Here is a 15,640-nt window from a genome sequence, read left to right as displayed (position 1 = left end):
TTTTTGATTTAGGATAAGATACAATGTTTAAGTGTTTCAGAGACAAGGGAGAGGAAAGGATTAAGTTTGATCATATATTATTCTGGAGATTTTTATTGAATGTGGTAAGGTTGATTGAATCTTGTGTTTTATTCATTCATAAGGCATTCTTCACAGAGTGCTAAGCAAGAGAAACTCTCATGATGTCTGTCAACCTCAAATTCTATGATTTATGACATCAATAAGCTTTTTTTATCTTAAGTGTGAGACTCACTCACTAGCCTGATTTACAATAGCCACTAGAGGGCGATCGCGTCACAAACATTTGAGGATATTCAAATGCCACAGGACTGTTTTCTTTTTTTTTTTTCTTCTTTTTAAAATTAGTTTCAGGCGTAGAAAACAATATAATAGACATTTCACCCCTCCCCCAATCAACTACCCCTCTGACATCGTATATAGCTGTTACAATTCCGCTGACTCTATTCCCTACAGGACTGTTTTCAATGGGAGTTTCACACAGCGCCTAGCACAGTATCCTGAACCTAGATGAAATTTAATAAATACCTGTTGAAAAAACAATGATCCTGGTGGAGTCTCAATGATATCTCACCTTCCAAAGTCTGAAACAAGAGCTGTTAAGCTCAACCTAAAGATAGCATTGTTAACTAAATGATGTTACATCCATGCCATGAAGCAATAACTCTGAAGCTACTGGAAACCACATATTAAATGATAGTCACTTACATGAGAAAATGTTACTTTTCAATATCCATTGGCATATGTAATATTCCAAGATTCATCTTGCCTCAAACTCTAAATCTCTCTTGATCATTATTTTTTATTGAGATCTAACTGACAAGCATTAGTAGTGAATATACAACATAATGATTCAATATATATACATTATTATTTTTAATAGTTTGATGAGCTATTATAAGATGACCACCCTTGTAACTTCCACCCACGTCAAGAAATTGAACTTTGCCAGGCATTCCAGATGGCCATTCATATACCCTGCCTCTTATATCAACCGTGCCCTTTCCCCCCAAAGTAACTACTGAGTTTCAGTGTTATCACTTCCTTGCTCTTCTTTATAGTTTTATTAACTAAGTGTGCATCACCCCTAGATGTTATAGTGTAGGTTCGTCCATTAAAATTTTTGTTTTGTTTTGTCTTTTAAGTGTCATAATATCTGAGTTCCCCATCTATCCTTTTATTTTTCCTTGTAGTTTAACTATTGAAGAACTCAAGGATTTGACCTGTATAATGTGCCAGGTTTTGCCACTTGCACTCTCTTGGTTGAGATCCAGAGGGTGGCTCAGGTTTCATCCCTTTGGCAAAACTAGAGGCGCTGCAGTGTTCTTTCATCAGAAGACACCCTGCGTCTATTTCTCTCTTTTTGTGATGCCCACAACTGTATAAGCTTAAAGCCTTGACCCATTCATCCATTGTGTTACCAAATAGTAATAATATTCTAATTCACTTATTTTTCACTTATTAATTGGGAATGCTCTTACGAAAAGATCATTCCTCTCATCTACTATTTGTCCCCAAGGACTGAAGTCCTTAACTATTATGGTGTCTGTCTTTTTTTACCACATCCAATACACTTGTTCCTTCCAAATAGAGATTGCAAAGAGAGGGAAGGACATTGATAAACCACGGCAGATTATTCGCAGAGCAAAGCTGTTCCTTTCTTCCTCAGTGTTGGAGAAAAAAATGGATGAGTACACACGTAGAACTAAAGGTTGATGGAGCACCATGGGAAACTTGGGAGAGTCTCTGAGGCATGGTAATCATATGTAGCCTCATACAGCCGTGGTGATCAAGGGCCTGGAGAGGTGGGGAGAGACAAATGCCCAGGAGCTGCTCTTTGGGCCAGGTTCCCCCAGCTGTCTGGATTGCACACTACACGGCCAAAATGATGAATTAGTCTCTCCCCTGAAGAAGGAAGAATGTGTCTGCATTTTGCCTCTGAGCAGGGCACAAAGATATTAGAAAATTCTGGACTATGAGTGGATGTGGTGATACTGTGATACTTCAAGCCTAAAAGTACATAGTATCATCAGAGATGTGGCTTTTAGGAATGTTTTAAATTGTAGGCCTTTCTGGGAATCTGAGATAAGCCATGCGCCTTCTCCATCGAGAAATGGAAAACTATGAAGACTTTTTCACAGCCATTCAGGGCTGTCACATTCTCCTGCAATCAGTCATGAACAGGCTACTAAAGCAATTATTCTCAACCTTGGCTACACATTGGAGTCACCTGGGACCACTGGGAAGCTAGATAATATTTTATGGGATGGCAAAAACCAATATCTTCAGGGACTAGAATCCCAGTAACTTCAGTGAGACACTGACTCCTACAGGCAGAATATCCACATTCTCCAAATTCATGTTCTCCACTGGCAAGAACCAAAGAGCGAGAGTGCTGTGCAGTTGTGCCTCGGAATCTAGGTAATAATAGAGTCCCTAGTGGTAAACATCTTCAAATAGTCACATTTTCAAGGTGCACGAAGACTTTTCTGAGAGGGGATACTACCTTTCTATCTTTACAGAAAAATAAGCACACACGTCCCATCTTGAAGCTCTTTGAAAAATAAGGAATAACATCTTTATTCTCAATTGGAAGTCAGCATACGAGTTCAGACATTTACGTTTGTGAACCTGTTGCAATGATGTTGCTAACCTTTTTTGATAGAGAGATTTTTCATTATGAAATTGTACCAACTGGACAAACAGTTAACTAAGTTTACTATTTGGAAGTGCTGAAAAGGCTGCATGAAAAAGTTAGATGACCTGAACTTTTCGCCAACAATTCATGGCTCTTGCATCACAACAATACACCAGCTCACACAGCACTGTCTGTGAGGGAGGGTTTAGCCAGTAAACAAATCACTGTATTGAAATACCCTCCCTACTCACCTGATCTGCCCCCCAATGACTTCTTTCTTAATGCGAAGATAAAGGAAATATTGAAAGGAAGACATTTTGATGACATTCAGGACATCAAGGGTAATAGGATGACAGCTCTGATGGCCATTCCAGAAAAAGAGCTCCAAAACTGCTTTGAACGGTGGACTAGGTGCTGGCATCGGTGCATAGCTTCCAAAGGGGAGTACTTCAAAGGTGACCATAGTGAAATTCAGCAATGAGGTATGTAGCACTTTTTCTAGGATGAGTTTGCAAACTTAATTGTCAGACTTTCGTACATTGACCCAGAAAGGTCACTGAGTAAAACTAGGGCCCCCAAACTCTAGCAAACCCAAGGACCCAAACCTTTCAGCCTTTCAACCTCCTGGCTTCCAGCGACCTTCGACTGAGAGGCTGTGTTAAGAAGTCACACTTTCATGCCGACTGAAAGCTGACAGATCTGCTTCTAAATTTCAAGCTGACGGTGAGGTCAAAAATTAATTACAAAAGTGAAAGAAGTGAGTAGAATATGAAAACAGAGACCAGGAGTAAAAAATCATCACTAGAAATCAGAGTCTTTGGGACCCTTCGGATTCATTTTCAATTTTCCAGGAGCGTCTATACAGCCCTCTGCTATGCGTGCCCGTTCTATCTTCCCCTAGTAATTCCTCCTCCTAGGATCCAGTGATAGAGAGCCTCCGGTTTACACCATTTGGAGCTGTTACCGTGTCACCAACACACCTTAACATAATGGCTTCAAGGTCATTATATGTCAGCAAAGCTCCTGGAAAGGTGAAAATAAAGTTCATGAAATAACAGAGAGACAAAGTTTTGTGTGGCTATTTAGATGAACTTCATATTTGCTTCTTGCATAAAGTTTTCATTTTTGAAGCTGTGCTTTAAAAAGGAAGAAAGATAACATCTGCCAGCAGATGGAGCCAAGAAAATAATATATAGGAGCTGATGTTGAGTTGAAAGTAATGGTAATGATATCAAGCAATGCGGATTTATAGCCCATTCACAATGACACATTTGTTTCTGATTTCAGTTAATTAAGACCATTTTGTTTCTTTTCTGCTACTACATGCAACCTTTAAGAAAGAAAAAGCAAATACACATACATATTTTGGAGAGACTCCAGGCTTCAGCATTTTAATGTCAATGCAAAAGGAAAAAGCTGAATGCATATCCTGACACAAGGGGTGCATTTGTCAGCTGCTGTACTTACTACAGTTATTCAGACTGTTGCTGGGGTCACAAAGAGAGCTACCACCACATGAATCAAGGCAGGAATTATAGAGGCATCTCTGGTCGCCTTCTTGACATGGAGTCCGACCTACAGAGGAGGGAAAGGCACATTCGCTTTCATCATCTGTAAATTCCTTACACTAGAATCTAAAGGATGGAGATTTTCTGGTGGAGCTGAGGAATGACACAACTTTAATTTCTTTCCAATTTCACCACAGATACTGACCACGTAGTGAATAGGTACTTTCTGGATTAATTTTCCTGGCAACTAAATACAACAAGTTATTCCAAAAGGATTCTGTAAGCAGGAAGGAATGAGGCAACAAACCTATCCTAAAGAAACAGGTTATTTTGCTCTCAAAGGAAAAAAAGATCGTGTTTTATATTTACATGGGTGCATATGCTTTTGATTACAAAATAAAATTTAAGTAATTCGAGGGAGAGGCCCATAAAAAATCCTGAAATTTTGAATATTAAATGATACTATTTGAAAAAACTCATTTGCTCCTGACACTAGTCTTCTCTCTAAAAGAAAATACTTTCCCTAATAATAAGTGGTTCATCAAGACCAACAATACAATAAAGGTACTTTATCATGGTGCAGATGTTATCCATATTTTCTGTATGTCCTTGGAAAGTATCATTGGCCTAGCTGTGATGACCTGAGAATTGGGTTTCTTGTTTCTAAATGAACGACCACAATAATGTCAGCCTAATGGCTTTTCCTTAAGGTGTGTAGAGAGGAAACTGCTTTTCCCATTGATTTCCTGCTCATTTGTAGATTAAAGGGGTAAGGTAATAAATTGCTGCCCCTTCTCTTTCTAGCTCTCCTCCATTACACTCAATTACTTTCAGACACATCACCTGGAATCCAGAAAATCTTGCGAGGCATTTTTAAGTGTAAATGATAGTAAGTGTATACAGACAATCGTTCTTATTTATAATTCTAAGATAATGTGTATTACACTGGACTCTTTCTCCTTTCCAGTACCATTAATGTACAATATATCATAGTATTGCAGAAAAGAGATGTCACTGCTTTTTTTGCTTTTTGTTTGTTTGTTTGTTTTTTGGTCAGCAGAGTCAAACCTTTTGTACAAGGTAAACTAGGCTAATATCTATGAGTTTAGTCTCTTAAAGAAATTTAATTAAAACACGCATTCATTATTTTAGGACATCTTAAGTGCCTGCTATGTGACAAGCTTATGTGACAAGGTAGGCACTGAACATTAAGAGAAAAAATAGAAGATAGTTTATGCTCTAATTAGCATCATGAACAGAAACTTACGATGCTGTGTGATCATGGCTTTGCTGGAAGCTTCAGGTTGGTGCAAAAGTAATTGCGGTTTAAAAGGTTGAAAATAATTGCCAAAACCACAATTACTTTTGCACTAACCTAATACATACAAGGAGCAGTAGAAGCAAACCAGGGCAATAAGGGGAAAGCTTCTCAAAGGAGTTTTTCAGGCCGATGGGGTAAATTGGGATAAGAGGGAAGGATGTGTTTCCCAGGCAGACAGCAGAATATGCAAAGGCCTGGGGTGGGAAAGTGCGGAGTCGGAGTCAGTGGAGCTGAAGGGAAACTAGACCAGAAGGCAGAGAGTGGAACCTGAGGGTTGCAAAGGCCTAAATTCCCAATAGGACCCAAAGCCGTGGGAGGAGTGTTCCCTGCTTCCCTCCCCAGCCTTGTGTAGCAGAACCAGCCTGCAATCACTTGCTGACAATTGTTCTGTGGTAACATGCTCTGCTTCACTCTCAGCTCTCTAATGCAACGGCCTTCTCCCAGTCCCCCAAACATACGCTGCTTCTTCCTTCCTGGGAACCTTGGGCCAAGCGGCTGCCTGTGTCTGAAATGCTTTCTCCAGTCCCACTCTCCTTTGCTAACCCCACGTGTTCTTCAGATCTTAGCTCTGGAAGATTCCCTGAGGCCCTTTGGCAGAGTATGCATACTATATATGGTCTCCTAGCACCTTGACTTCTCCTCGTGGTCTGTGTGGCTTCGTGGTAAGATACGGAGGTGCGTAATTATTTGTATCATGTCTATCTCCCGCAGGAGGCTGCAAGCTCCATGAGCTGTTTTGCTTGCCTCCAAATTCCCAGCAGTGGACCACATATTAGCACCACAATATACATTTATTAAGTTGACTTCATTAGAGTAAATAATATTAAGATGCTAAAATTTTACTTTTCGATCCATTTTATCATGTGACTTTCTTACATCTCGCATCTGTAAGGAAATAATTTACAGATCCTGTCATTGCATAATAAAAAATCCAAACTTATTTCAAACAGAGTTGAATTATGTAGGAAGAAAGAACAATTTGGTCCACAGAGAGGTTCTTGGTTGATTTACACACAACTCATGCCTAGAAAAGGATTTCCTTCTGAATTTTAAAATTGGTAAAATGAAGCACTGCTTACCTATTTTTTAATGTTATAAATCTGTGATTAAAAGGCTCTCACTTTAGGTCTGGAATGCTTTCTCACTAAAGCTATTCTAATGATTAATATCCATTATGACAAAACTAATTTAGCTACAGGTGACCAATCTCATTAGCTGGTTATAAATGTACAGAGCCCAAGATGTACAGGCCCTTTAACATAAAGGCCATATAATAATAGCAAACATTTATTTAGTGGTCACCAAGTGTCAACTCTATGAAGTAGTTATCATTATTCTGAATTTTCAGACACAGAAACTGAGACATATAGGGTTAAGTAACTGGCCTACAATCAACCAGATAGTAGCTAACAGAACTGGGGCTGCAACACCTATATTCTTAAAAACTAGGCTATGATGGTAAGGGGCAAAGTCACTTATAATGCAAATGTAGTGATTTTTAAGTCTAGGAATATTCTTACTAGCTCTGTATTGAGAGACACTTCTACACAAACTAGGGCTTAAAACAATCAGCATGGAACTTTTTTTCCTGACAAAAATAATCACATTTTAAAAACCAATTTATTTGATTCACTTTTTCTCTTTGAGTTTCACAAATGGATATCAGACGCTTTTTAAAGCGTATGAAAGTATATTGCTTGGTAATGTGAGGCATTAAACTGCTTTTCTGAACATGGTTATTTTAGGAAGCTATTACATTTAATTTCAGAAGCCAATTCCTTCTAATTGGAATCTAATCTAATGTAATCAAATACTATATACTGAACTTTTTATCATGGAGTTGCCTTTCCGCATCAGGCAGTTAACTGAATCTTCCCATGCTGTTTAAGTTTTTAACCTCTACTCTCCACCCTTGGGAGTGATTTTTCAGTATAAGTTTCTTGAGAATTATAGTTATGACAAGACAGAGTTTTCTGGCTGACCACTGCTGTGAAGACCACTGCGTTAGGTAATCTGTCTGGAATTATTCATGTAGGAATCCTATTTAAGCATTAGGTAACATCCAACTTTTTGCTTCGTCCCCAAGGAAAGGTCCATCGATAAGGAATGTTTCAGAAGCTGTCGCATACACTTACCCTCACTGCAGTTCTGCTCATCACTTCCATCCTTACAGTCCTCTTCTCCATCACACTGGAAAGTGCCGGGGATGCACTGTCCATTTCTGCATTCCACCAGACCCTGGCTGTGACAGGCTAGTAAAAAAAGCAAGAATAATTTTCACATTATTTATTAGTACTTCTTTCAGTCTGCAGAGCAAATAAATGGTTCCTGTTTATCTGACATCACCAAGAAATGACGTGTTCTGAATATCTGAATGTTCTGCATAAAGGAATGAATGTGGCATTAATTTTTAAAATTCCAAGTATTTTTAAAATGGAAAGTTTTCTTTCTAGAATTTTTCATGCCTTATTAAATAGCACTTCCTTAAAATTCACTTTTTCTTGATAACCTCAGGATAGGAGTAGTATTAATGTTGATGATAGTGATTCTAATAATATAAAAGGCACAATTTATTAAAGGCTTACTATATGGCAATAACTGTGCTAGGAGAACTATGTGTCTAATCTCAAATCCTCAGAACAAACAGGCAAAGTAGATATTATCAACCTGGTTTAGAATAAGGAAACTGAAACTTAGGGAGTTTAGTGGCTGTCTCCAAGTCACATGGCTGTTAAAAGGTAGGGCCAGAACGTACAGGCAAGTTTCTCTGACTCCTAGTCCCAGCATTTCATTCCATGCAACCCGACCTAGTGAGCCAATGAAATGATACATATGAAAGAACTTGCATAGTACTTAACATACCATAAACACTTTATTTCAAACTTGCTTACGACCTCTGACATTGGAAAGGGATGGTCTGGTGGCCATTAACTTTCCAATTCCCAAATGTTGTCTAAATTCAATCCCTAGTGTCTTTCAGAGCATCAGAAACCATGTATCATATGAGTTACTGTTGAACATTAAAGCCCCCAATTCTTGAATCAAGTCTCAACACCAGAATCATTATACTTGAGCGTCATGTCCTCGCTTTCCCAAGATCAGTGAAGATACCGTCTGTTCCGCTTCGCTGTGTTACACGAAGCAAGGACTTGGGTGATATTCCAGTTCAACTCAGTTTAGGGAAGGGGAAAGCTGGGCATTGCATTTGTTGATTTATATGACGCATCTTATGTCAAAATAAAACCCATGCAACCTGCATTTCTATTTTTGCCTCAAATTATAGGCAAATTAAATATTCGGTCTCTTATATATCAACTTTTTCTACCTTTATTAGACAGTGAAAGATGGCATAAAATTTTTAATTCATTCAAACATGCATAATACCCCTCATATTAACTCTTTAAGGTCAATATTACTTTCTCTTAACACCTAGCTGCTTCTATTCAATTATTTGATTATTCCCTACTGAGTATAGTATAATTTCTGGGTGTGGGGTGGGCGGGGAGAATTAATAGCCATTCTTGATGTTATTATAATAACTAGATAGTGTAACAGCTACCTGAATACAGCAGACTATATAATAGATTATATAATACAATAGACTATAATTGTTACCACACTCTTTGTTTAAGTCTCTGAACACTGAAATCTCTCTTGTGTCTGGCAAGTCTCTCCATGTTCTCCCACAAACGGTACCTGAGAGGCTCCTGCCAGGAAGGTCAACCACTTATATATTATTTGCAAAAGGAAAGCCCCGGCCTCTGGGAAGAACATCCCCTTTGACAAAGTCATGGATGTAGAAAGAAGAGGCAGGGAGCAATGAGAGAGAAAACAGACACCTGCTCGACCAGATTAGCCAAATGAAGCGTAGAGTTCTGGTGAGGAAGGTGTGGAAGTCAGATGTATGGCACTGTTATTGTCCTAACACCCCTCAATTGTTATCGTTCTAGGTGAGGACTGAAGTGTAAAAATCTTTTCCTTTGGGTGCTGTTTAGATAGGGAATCTTGAGTATTTTGGTCTAAACAGGTAAGAAATGGAAAACTAAGCAAACTGAAAATCCTCAGGGCACTCACAGCAGTTGACCTCGTCCGACTTATCCATGCAGTCGTGGTCGCCATCACACACCCACTCCAGGGCGATGCAGCGCCCGTCTCCACAGCGATGCGCCTTTGTGGGATCGCAATCTGGAGGAAAGGAAAAGGCCACGAGGATGGAGAGAACCAGCATGACAAACACTTAGAACTGTCTGGCTCGTGGTTCCAACTGAAGAGAGTCTGTCCCAATTGTTCCAACACTTTCAATAACTTTTCTCTGATGGGTACAGCACAATTCACCTCCCAGCCAAGCCTGTGGCCCATTAGCCACCATCACGATCTGTTTTTCAGATGAAAAACAACTGTCCAGCTTTCGCAGGACCCATGGTGTGTTTTTCTTCTTATTTTTTCGTGTTGTTTTCTTTCTTTATAAAAAATGTGTGATTTTTAACAATGGCTCAAATAAACAGAATTCTGACTTGGGTTTCACAAGGTAGGTAGCTGATTTGATGTATTGTGACGGCTTTCTCATGGTTTCTGACCCTTGCCATGCTGAAGCATTCCTCAGATCATACTCCTGATGCTTTCCCAACATTTCTTTCAATATTCTCTAATGCTAAATACTGTCCCACATCATTTGCCCAGGGCCCCTTATCACCCTAGCTTCTCCTTTTGCTCATAATACTACAAAGTTCCTGTGTCACTCAGTAACATCTTATCTAAACCTAAACATTCTAAAGCTAATCACAAAGTCAACAAGGTAAATAAGCAAGAGGAATTTTGCTAGTTTTATTCATAAGGTGGCATTCAAAATCGAAAACAACTCTCTTTTTTTTTTGAAAACAACTCTGTAAAAGGTATGTTCATTCTTTAAAAGATAACGTCAGCTTTTGTACGTCAAATAAATATGCTGCCTAACCCTACATGTCACTACTACAGAAGTCATTTCTGTATCATTTGGTGATCAAATAAAGGAGGGGTCTTTGGTGATATATAACATGGGGATCAAGACACAGACAATATATCTATTGTCTTTGCTCAAGAGCTCATGTTTTGCTAAAGAGCTCAAAATCTAACCATGGGCCACTGGAAGAACCAGGGAAGAAACAGAACACTTTCAAGGAGAAAATAATGTGCACATATTGACAACCTGTACCTTCCTTTACACGCCAATTCTTCAGCATATACTTAGCATGAGTGTTACATTTACACATAAGACATGGTTAAGACTAGTAATTGAAAAAAACCTCCCCATTATATTTCTGTAAGTTTCAATGAAAAATTTAAGAAAATAATGTCACTTACCACAGTTTTGCTCGTCACTGAGGTCCCCACAATCATCATATCCATCACACACAAGGCTATAATTAAGACACTTGCCTGTGTGACACTGAAAGAGATTCTCACTGCAATCTGAAAATAAGAGAAGTCACTCGTGTGTCATTAGAACAGAACAGGATATGATAGCAGTACCGTATTTAACAAAAGCATATCCATAAAAGGGAAACCATAATGGTAACCATAATGGTCCACATCTATTGTTTCAGGGGAGGGTGCAGAGAGATCCAATGATTTGTTCAAGGTCACATAACAAGTTACTGCAGAACCAGTACAGGGACCCTCTGGCTCCCAAGCCTGAGCTCCTGTCACTTTCTAAGTCTTTACTAAACTTTCACTTAATGTCAGCTGAGAGCTCCTTTATAGTCAAATATGAGAAAAGGCATTTGCACTTAGTTATAGTTCCTAATGAAGTTCATGTTCATACAGAATCAATGAATTTAATAGATGGTGATTAGTCATTTCCTAAAAATGTTTCCTTTATAATGAAAGTCTACTTTTGTCAATGATAAGCATGATATAGTAGAGAGGAAAAGGTATTTAGAATACAGAGTCATTACTTACTTTCACACAAACATTAACACTAAAGTCAATTGAATGTTTCATACGATGACCCTAAAGTAAGCAAGTATTGCCCTAGATTATGGTGGTAAGATAATGAGTAATATGTAACCTCAGGAAGCTTATAGTTTAATGTTAAAATAAACAACATGCAAGGAAATTTTAATAAGATAGGTACTGTACTTGGGCAAACGAGAACTCCTATCCTGGTTCTGCCATCTACCAGCTGTGGGAATTTGAGTGTATTAGTTAAAATCTATGAGTCTGTGAACTGACTTATGAAACTGGGATAAGATCAGTTACTTAAGAAGGTAGGGGGAAAGAGATTAATAAAATAATGTGTGTAAGTGTTAAGACAATTCAATGGGACAAGAATACTCTTCAACACATGATGATGGGACAATTGAATTTCAAATGTGCAAAATTGAACTCTGACCTTTACCTCAAACCATACACAAAAATGATCTCAAAATGGACCAAGTGTAAGAGTCAAAATTATGAAGCTTCTATAAGAAAACTTAGGGGGAGAAAATCTTCGTGACCTTATGTTAGGCAAAGTATTTCTAGATATGACAACAAAAGCACAAGCCATAGAAGAAAAAAAGAATAAATGGACCTCATAAAGTTAAAAATATTTGTGCTTCTAAATATATGTTTAAGAAAATGAAAAGACAAGCTATATACTGGAAAATAATATTTGCAAATCATGGTTCTGATAAAAGGATTCATATCTAGAGTATATGTATAATACATACACCCAAAATGGCTATAATAAAAAAGACAGAGAATACCAAATATTGGTAAAATATGAGAAGAACTGAAACTCTCATATATTGCTGGTGGGGGTGTAAAATAATAAACGCCACCTTAGAAAGCAGTTGGGCAGTTTCTTATAAAGTTAACTATAATCTGACCATATGATTCATGAATTTTACTTTTATAAATCCACCCAAGAAAAATGAAACACATATTTACATAGAGACTTTATGTGAATGTTCATAGCAGCATTATTCATAATAGCCAAAGACTAGAAACAATCTAAACACTCTACAATTGGTGGATAGATAAGCAAAATGTATCATACTCATATAATGGAATACTATTCAGCAATTAAAAATATCAAACCATTGATACATGTGACAGCATAGATGAACCTCAGACAGATTATGTTAAGTGAAAGAAACCAGATACAAAGACTATATATTGTGTGACCCACTCATGAAATTCCCATAGAAAGCAAACTTATAGAGACAGAAATCAGAGCAGTGTTTAGCTGGAGAGGTCAAAGTGATTATCTGGGGACTGACTGCAAATATGTGGGAGAGAAATTCTGGGGTAAATGAAAACGTTCTAGAAGTGGATTGTGGTGATGGTTGCACAACTATAACTTTACTAAAACTGAATGGTTAAATTAATGATACGTAAATTATACCTCAATAAAGTTTTAAAAATATTTAAAATTATTATATGTTGCAATGAAACCTGCATTGAATAGAAACTAGACTTCTTAAATGTATTATCTTTTTCCTTTTTAAAGTGAAATAAGTGCAAAAATAGATTCTTAGGTCTGGAGAGGGATCATGGAGGATGGGAAGAATTTCAGTAGTATAGACGGAATGAAAACTTTACCATGTTTCAGGTAGAGGGACTAGCAAGAACAAAGGAAAGAGAGGAGAAATGAGGGCACATTTGGGGATCAGTCTACTTGTCTGATGAAGATGAAGAATCCAATGGTCCAGTCTTCTGAATTCCAGCTGATTGTTTCTCTTCAAGCAGAAGCCTGTATCTCATACAACGGGCTCTATTCTTCTAAAAAGAACTTACTAAATACTTTTAGAATCACACCATTTTAGGAATGGAATAGGCCTTGGAAATCATCTGTTCAGCTCCTTCATTACGAGTGTCTATATGTATACACACAAACACACATATGCGGACACATATACTCACACTCATGCACATGCAGAAATCTGTAAGTACTTTTTAAAATTTCCCCCAGGCTGTTTAATTTTCCAATGAGGATGACCATCGTAAGAGAAAATGTAAGAACTAAGACGAGGTCCTAGTTTTTACCTTGACAGTACTGTTTCCTCCCAGTCAGCAGAGGGCGCTAATTCCCCACCCTGCACCCTACAGCTGACGGACTACTGCACACATGCTAGCTGAGCAGAAACGTTATGATGACATTAGTGCTCCAGCAGGCCAAGTGGAGTTGGGAGTTTGTGCATAAAGATATATACGTTTCCTTGGGAAGTTGTAAAAGATCTTTTTTGATTTTTGTTTTATGTTGTTTGTCTAAATTACTCTTATGAGAAGTTTTGAAGCAGTATACTAGAATCAGCAAAAACTAGGGTTCTCAACTTGATCATTAGTGCAAAATTATTTGCATTTCCCTGAAAGTGGGGGCAGGGTGGAGGAGTGGCAGATTTTAAGCCATATGAGTTAATTTTTTTTAAGCTGTACACTTCACTTTCTTTTTCATTTTTTTATTGTAGGACTGAGGAATCAAATACTCCTTTCAGAATCTGATTAACCTGAGAACACACCAAAAATTTCCAAAGATTAACGTGTCCTCTGTGAGGCCCACTCTAAGATCCCCAATAATTCATACTAAGACACCTCATTGGAGATATTTTTAAATTAATGCTATCATTTATTAAATAAGTTCATAAATGACGATGACTCAAGTATTAAAAAAATCCTCATTATTCACACAGGTACAGATTCAACTTTCCACTGTTATGGCTTACTTGGTTAGAAGCCATTCTCAGAGGTTAGGTATAAAATTAGCTGCTTTGGAAAACAACTTGTTACCTCCCTAAGGTCTGTGTGAGTAGTAAACACACAAAACCTTAACCAGAGGCACTGCACAGCCAGAAATACATAGCAAATAGCAAAGATCACAGTGCCTTCTTTTATTGGGATAAATGTTTATTTGGACTGAAAAGAAATGTTGTCAGCACAATTGGGGCCAACAAATCAAAATTTTCAAAAGCTACTTGCTGTGATTTTCTTGCTCAATACAAGCATAATTTTGTATGACCCAAGGTAGATGTTTTTCTAGATACAGATTTTTTTTTCTTAATGAGACCCTGATACAAAATGTTACTTCTGAAGTTCATGCATGTTAATATGTATTTTAGTTTGGCATCTCACACTATTAACTTCTGTCTCTTAAAATTATCATTACATGAAGGGAGAAAACTAAGGAACAGAAAAACCTTTCATCAAGGGTTTCACTGAATTTGCTTAGTCTCTGTGAGTCTATAAACACAAACGTGTTGCCTCAATTCAAGATTCAGATAGCGATGCTCAATTGCTACCCATAAATCCCCTCATTTGGGGACGACCAGAGAGGTTAAATGGTTTGCCCACGTTTGCCTAGCTCATTAATAGCAGAGCTATGAGATGAAGCCAGGCTTCTTGCCTACCTGGGTCCTTTCAACTCAATAGTTGAAAGACTTCTAGCTCTGGAGGAGGATTTCTCTCTCAACCGCAGTACTGTTGACATTTTGGACCGCGTAATTCTTTGTGGTGGGAGGGGCTACCCTGTGTATTGTAGGATGTTTAGCAGCTTCCCTGGCCTCAGTCCACTAAATGCCAGTGGCAGTGCCCCCAGTCCTCACAGATGTGACAATCAAAGCTGTCTTCATACATTACAAAATGTCCCTGAGGAGGCAAAATGCCCCCGATTGAGAACCACTGTTCCAGGGTATCCAGACATCACCTCAGTCCAAGGCCTAGCTTTAATCCCATTTTTTCCATTAGCTCTCTCCACACCAACCCAATTCTCTGTGACCCTGCTCTCTTCCTAACTCACAGGACCTACCCCCTGAACTTTTTTGTTTACACCACTCTTCGTTTGCTTTGAGAGATCTCTTCTACTATATTTTTTCTAAAATACCACATTCAATAATCTCTATGTATGTTATTTCCCTAATTAGACTACAAGCTTCGTAAAGAAAGAAATCATATCTTAACAGTCTTTATATTTACTAGGTATCTAGAACATGTTTAATACATAGCAGAAATTCAAGCGTATTCAATAGTTTCATTGATTCAGCATGATCAGAGTGCCGCTAAACAGAAGTGAATTTTCCAGATATCTGAAGCTTCTTCCTTCAGTGTAGAATAAACTATTTTTCTTTTTTATTATTTTGATGGAACTATTTCTAGTATTTACTTGCATCCCTGGAAACATCATTTGGGAAACCACCTGAA

The 15,640-nt window shown here is 38.0% G+C and overlaps 1 protein-coding gene across 3 annotated transcripts in view; it reads right to left on the bottom strand.

Annotated features, from left to right (window-relative positions):
- CORIN (corin, serine peptidase) overlaps positions 1-15,640 on the bottom strand; it is a 199,978-nt gene that overhangs the window by 49,775 nt on the left and 134,563 nt on the right. For all 3 annotated transcript variants that reach the window (XM_019741053.3, XM_074324644.2, XM_019741052.3), the window contains 4 exons: positions 10,826-10,933; positions 9,560-9,670; positions 7,621-7,737; positions 4,124-4,231 (listed from right to left, as the gene is read on the bottom strand). In XM_019741053.3, the coding sequence (XP_019596612.2) occupies positions 4,124-4,231; positions 7,621-7,737; positions 9,560-9,670; positions 10,826-10,933 (444 nt within the window). The remainder of the gene's footprint in view (positions 1-4,123; positions 4,232-7,620; positions 7,738-9,559; positions 9,671-10,825; positions 10,934-15,640) is intronic.

Source organism: Rhinolophus sinicus, chromosome 1, assembly GCF_057876585.1.
Source record: "Rhinolophus sinicus isolate RSI-liver-muscle chromosome 1, RSI-T2T, whole genome shotgun sequence".
In the NCBI taxonomy this organism is placed as follows: Eukaryota; Metazoa; Chordata; class Mammalia; order Chiroptera; family Rhinolophidae; genus Rhinolophus; species Rhinolophus sinicus.
This window is presented reverse-complemented; position numbering and strand designations above follow the sequence as displayed.